Source organism: Cynoglossus semilaevis, chromosome 17 (assembly GCF_000523025.1).
Source record: "Cynoglossus semilaevis isolate Cse_v1.0 chromosome 17, Cse_v1.0, whole genome shotgun sequence".
In the NCBI taxonomy this organism is placed as follows: Eukaryota; Metazoa; Chordata; class Actinopteri; order Pleuronectiformes; family Cynoglossidae; genus Cynoglossus; species Cynoglossus semilaevis.
The window spans coordinates 12,655,485-12,661,150 of NC_024323.1; the positions used below are offsets into that span (position 1 = coordinate 12,655,485).

At 44.4% G+C, this 5,666-nt stretch overlaps 1 protein-coding gene across 1 annotated transcript in view; it reads left to right on the plus strand.

Annotated features, from left to right (window-relative positions):
- grin2ba (glutamate receptor, ionotropic, N-methyl D-aspartate 2B, genome duplicate a) overlaps positions 1 to 5,666 on the plus strand; it is a 91,112-nt gene that overhangs the window by 4,079 nt on the left and 81,367 nt on the right. The window contains exons 2-3 of the mRNA XM_025064528.1: positions 3,823 to 3,941; positions 5,000 to 5,107. Of these exons, the coding sequence (XP_024920296.1) occupies positions 5,081 to 5,107 (27 nt within the window). The 5' untranslated portion in view covers positions 3,823 to 3,941; positions 5,000 to 5,080. The remainder of the gene's footprint in view (positions 1 to 3,822; positions 3,942 to 4,999; positions 5,108 to 5,666) is intronic.

Consider the following 5,666-nt stretch of genomic DNA (forward strand, 5'->3'; position numbering starts at 1 on the left):
CTAACGACAAATATATATTTAACCACAATCAAATCCTCTATTCCAAATTTGGGACGTTTTTTAACCCCTCGTTTTCTTAATGGACTGAATTGAAATATTTACTTCACGCTGGGATTCACTGACCTGGATTAAAGACTCAAACAACACCTTTGACTCGTAGTTGATTGACTCCCAGAAATGATTAACTCTCTGTAGTTCTTACTGTTAAGTGTTAATTTGGTGAGTACGCTGCTTTGGATCCGTTCACAACCTTAATGTTGCATGAGTGCAGACGAAATATTCAGCCTCATATGTTTGGATCATGTGTGTGTGTTTATGTGTGTGTTTATGTGTGTGTTTATGCTCACTCACTCACTCACTCCGTCTCATGAACTTCACGTACCTTCACATGTACTTTGTCGTACATAAATCAACTTAGTTCTCACCTCTTTTTTTTTTTTTTATATAAATCAACTTAGTTCTCACCTCTTTCTTTTTTTTTTGTTTTTTAAAGCTAGCGTAAGCCCACTTCAGTGTAGCCTCCTTCAGCCAATCACCTGCTCCGTGCTCCTCCATGCTCTGATTTAATGCAGTGGAGAGTGTGAGTGTGTGAGAGAGAGAGAGAGGGACAGAAAGAGGGAGAGAGAGGAATATATGTGTAGATCAATAAAGTAATCTACATGAGGAGACTCACTACATCACTCTTTTCTCCGTGTAATTATTTTTATCTGTCATTCTTTTTTTTCTTTGTTGTTTTTTTTTTTTTTCTCTCGTTCAGAGCTGACGCCGTGGCTCAGCTGATTGTTGGAAGTGCTGGAATTAAATTTGAGCCGGTGTCGGCAGCAACATACACACTCCCAGAGTCTCTCACCTCACCTTCTCTCTCTCTCTCTCTCTCTCTCGCCCTCTTACACGTGGACACTTTGTCCGTCCATCCATCACAGCTGCGGCAGCAGTTGACCCCTTTTCTCTGATTAACTTTGGAATCATTCAGCTGACAGCAGGGTGAGCTGATACAGTGTGTGTGTGTGTGTGTGTGTGTCAAGGTTACGGCTCCATACCTGTGAAATCCACCTGGGACCTGCACTCCCAACCCGGGCCCATTACCCATTCTGCTGGCTGCTGCAGCTGGCTCACATGTGACCCCTGTAGGCCGTCTGTCAGAGCTGCCACAGCAAAATGGAGGTCTCCAGTGGAGACTGTGTGTGACGAGCCGCTCTCTGTGATGATGACAGTCACAGCGTGTCAGTCAGTTTCTGTGCAGAGGTGACCACGCTGTTCTGAACGGTTGTGTGGCGAGGTGGAGAGGTCGAGAGGTCGAGAGGTCAAGGGTTGAGTGTCATCTGCGTCGCGAGACAATTTGCGTTCGAATGTCTGAGAAAGTTTCAAACCAGGAGACTCGATGGTTCACCAGTGTGTGTGTGTGTGTGTGTGTAGCATCCTATCAGTTCGATGGTTTCACAGATGGTTCGATGCCAGGGGCCTACGAGGATACGAGCTCTGACTGGAGTCTTTAAACAGAGATTAGACGTTTTCATTGGCCGGGATTTTTGCTGTTGCCGTTGTTAAAGTTGCCAGACGAGCAGACAGCAGGGGGCGCAGGAGATCAGTGCTCCTGCTCCTATCAGACAACAGTACAAGTCAGAGGTGTGGACTCGAGTCACATGACTTGGACTCAAGTCGTCAATTTGATGACTTTAGACTCGACTTGACAAAATGTAAGGAGACTTTCAACTCGACCTGGACTTTAACATCAATGACTCGTGACTGCACTTGGACTTGAGCCCTTTGACTCGACAAGACTTGATACTTTCTCCAAAACCCAAAGTGTTCTGTGTAAATATATTATTTTGTTGGACTCGAAACAGAAACGTAAGGACTTGGGACTTGACTTGACACTTTTTAGTCTTGACTTGAGACTGGACTCGGACTTGAGTGCAAAGACTTGAGACTTACTTATGACTTATGACTCTGGTACAAGTCCAGTGTCTGTGTCTGGACGCTGCCTGTGCCGTAAAGAAACGGGGCAGTAACACTCGTTAGACGTTACATCTTCAGCTAACTCGTTACTAACTCCAGTCGTCGTCCAGGGTTAGGGCTGAATTCCTCAGCATCGTTTTCTGTGTGTGTGAGAGTGTGTGTGTGTGTGTGTGTGTGTGTGTGTGTGGGTGGGTGTGTGTGTGTCAGAAGTCAAACTCACAGATGAGTTTTTAAGCTCATGAAAATCCACAGTGTGGCGCGAGTTAACACTGAACTCCTCAGACTCACATTACGTGTGACGCCCGCTGACAACCTCATCCATCATCCTGTTAAATGAGCTCCATCCAAGGCTGCCGACGTTCTGCCGACGTTCTGCCGACGTTCTGCATCCAGCCACACCATTAGAGCGCATATATATGTAGGACGTCTTTAAAAAAAAAAAAATCTCTCTCCGTTATTGGCAGCATATCAGCTTCAAGCCAACAGAATATGGGTCATGATCTAATATAAAAAAAAAAAGCTCCTCAATAATTCATCTGGGCTGATTAAGAGGGCCGGCGTCGATGCAGACAGTGTCCAGGAGGGGCAGCGTGTGTGTGTGTGTGTGTGTGTTTATGTGTGTGTATGGAGACATTTAAGGCCCTTTGTGGGATTAGCGCGAGCCGAGGAACACGCTGAAAAGAGACGGCGGCGTTTCAAGTGAGCGGCGTCGTCCGGCTTTGATGTTTTAATCGACTCCACGTTCAACCCTCTCTGTTTCATGTGTCCACTGTGAAGTGGCTGCTGGTCATGTGATCACCTTGGCCCCGTCATTACGTGTGTGTGTGTGTGTGTGTGTGTGTGTGTGAGGCCCGTGGAGCTATTAAATATGAACAGAACAATCTGCTGCCCCACAGAGGCTGCTTTAATATTCATCGACATATTTCAATTAATCATTTATTTATCTACAGCCAGGCCCTCTCTCTCTCTCTCTCTCTCTCTCTCTCTCTCGTTTGTGAACAACATACACAGAATGACCTGTTGTTCAAACCAGTGATTCTCAACCTCTGTGCCGTGGCCCACTAGTGAGCCGTGGAAAATGATCCGATTTCACTTTATTTGGGCTGAAAACTATTATTTATTTATTGATTATTTTTTAGCATAGAAGGAAGAGCAATTAAATCCTCTCCTGCTAGGTGGCAGCAGATGGCTATGAAAAACTAAAAAAAAAGAAAAACTCTGATCTGTTGAAGAAGATCTTTGTGTCTTTCTTCAATTCCTGCCGATAGATCAGCATTTTCTCCAAATAAACAGGGTGAGAATTTAGTCAATTATCATTTTAAACATTTTAGAGGATTATTATCTTTTATGACATATATTTTCTGTTTGGTGGTGTGCTGTGTGGGAGTGGCTCAAAAAGAAAAAAAAAAGGGTTGAGAAACACTGGTTCAAACACCAGGATTAGCAGAAGGTTCTTTGACGGTTTGTTGGGAATGAAAGCCCAGATATCTGAAGAAAATGTTTTATTTATCAAATTGTACTTGATTCTTTAGCGCAGGAACACACACACACACGCTGACACACACACGCTGACACACACAGAGGTTATGAAAGGGAGATGCAGGATTGAGTTAAAGGGATTAGGAATGGCCACATTGTTTTCTTGGGTGGAACAGACGCAGATTTGGAAGATAAACAGTCACAGTGAGGGCTGCACGTAGATGACGACGGTTAAGCCCTCAGTTAATCACGTCTTATTCATTCTCAGAGAAATCACCGTACAGTCGTCGAGTCACAACCGCCTGTGATCTGCTGCTAACACCCCCCCGTCCTCACCCCCGTCCTCACCCCCGTCCTCACCCTCTTCTCCCTGTGCTGTCACAGACTGGACGACGCCGATCTCCTCTCTGGACGCTCGGACGTGAAGCTGCTCCCGTGGAGCTCCGTGACCTCCGTGACCTCCGACCCTCCTGACCAGGCCAGGATTTTTACCTAAATCTGCTGTGAGTTCCTGCTGCCCAGCTCCACCCGTGCACCGTCAGTCACGACGGGATTATCCAGACACACTTTTTATTTTAATTTTTTTTAATCTCATTTCTTTTTTCTTTTTTTTTTCTGAACATCTGGATTTAAGGTGGCGACGTTTAATTGGACTGATCACTCAGACGAGCGTGCACTTTATGTGATAAAGTACGGCAGCTCGGAGTAAACAAACACCTGGAACTGATAAAGGGACGGTTTACCTCCACCGCCACCTTCTCCGCCTATTAGAGTTAATTAAAGTCATCTTTTAATTAATTAGCTGATGCTACAGACAGGTGTTATTATTCCAGCTGGTTGGACAAAAAAAAAAAAATACACTCTCCTCCAAATTTGGAATCATGTTTTTTTTTTTTCTCTGGCATATGTGGACAACAGAAGGAGGATTTCAATACGTGTTTTTTCTAGAATTATTTTTAAATCTGCTCAATATTGTGAGAATTATACAGATGATTCAGGTCCTGGGAGTAAATATTATATATATTTACGAGGTATGACAATTGTCATAAATGTCTGCTGCACCACTCTGGTGTCTGTGTCCTGGAAAAGTCCTGGAAAAGTCCTGGAAAAATCCCTGGAAAAGTCCCTTTTAAAAGGGCCTGAAAAGTATTTGAATTGATCTGGAGGTCAAGTTCACAGACTGTAAAAAAAAAAAAAAAGAAATTAACGTAACCATGATGTTAGTTATAAGTCTGGATGATCCTGTTTAGAGGAAATTTGATGATAAATCAGGATTGGAGTTTAAATTTTGATTGGACGACAAAGTTAAAGGCTGGAGACGAGCACCTTTCTGTCGATGCCCGGGTTTTTTTGCTGACCACGTTGATGTGCAGCGGTCAGTGTTGGTGTCGTACAGCAGGAAGGTCGCTGGTTTGAACTTCCTGTATGGAGTTTACATGTTCTGCCCAATTAGTTTAAATTGTGGAGGTTTATGTTAATTGTTTTTTTTTTTAACCTGATTGAGACCTGGCTGTTTCTGTCCCGTTAACGTCTGCTCTTGTCTGTCCCATGCCGTCCTCAGGTTAGCCTCCCTCAGTCTGAGGCTATGAAAGGGAGAGAGGAGTCCCAGGCTGCACCATCATGCTACGTCTGAGCCGCTGGGATGAGACTTTGGCTGGCAAAACACAAGGTAAGACAACGGCACGAGGCGGCGTCACCGCTGAAGCTGCTCTTTACCTTCACTGTGAAGAACTGCTGAAACAAGCTGCCTTATCTCACCTGTGTGTGTGTGTGTGTGTGTGCGTTAGCTGCCTCGCGTGTCGTTCCTAAAGCTCAGTGATGGATGGTCTGAAACTTCTGGAAGGTTTTTTTTTTTTTTTTTGCTGTGTCTGGCGTCAGCTGTACTTAAAGGTCAGGGTAGCGGTTCAAGGAGGAGTCTGTCCACAAACGCTCTAATCCTGGCTTTTTTAGCACCGTGTGCTTCTTTGATCAGCGGCCCACGTTGGACACGACCCAGCCCGCATTGACTATTGGCTTCATTTGCATGACTGCACCAGCATCGATCAGGCAATTAAAGGATTTGTGATGTGAGATCTTTTTGATACAGTAGCAGTTGGTGTGTGTGTGTGTGTGGACATGTGTGTGTATATACACTGGTATTCATTATGTTGTGGAGACAACATAAAATTGAATCTTAGAATCAGTGGTGGCATTAGAAGCTTTTAAAAGTATTGATATATATATATATA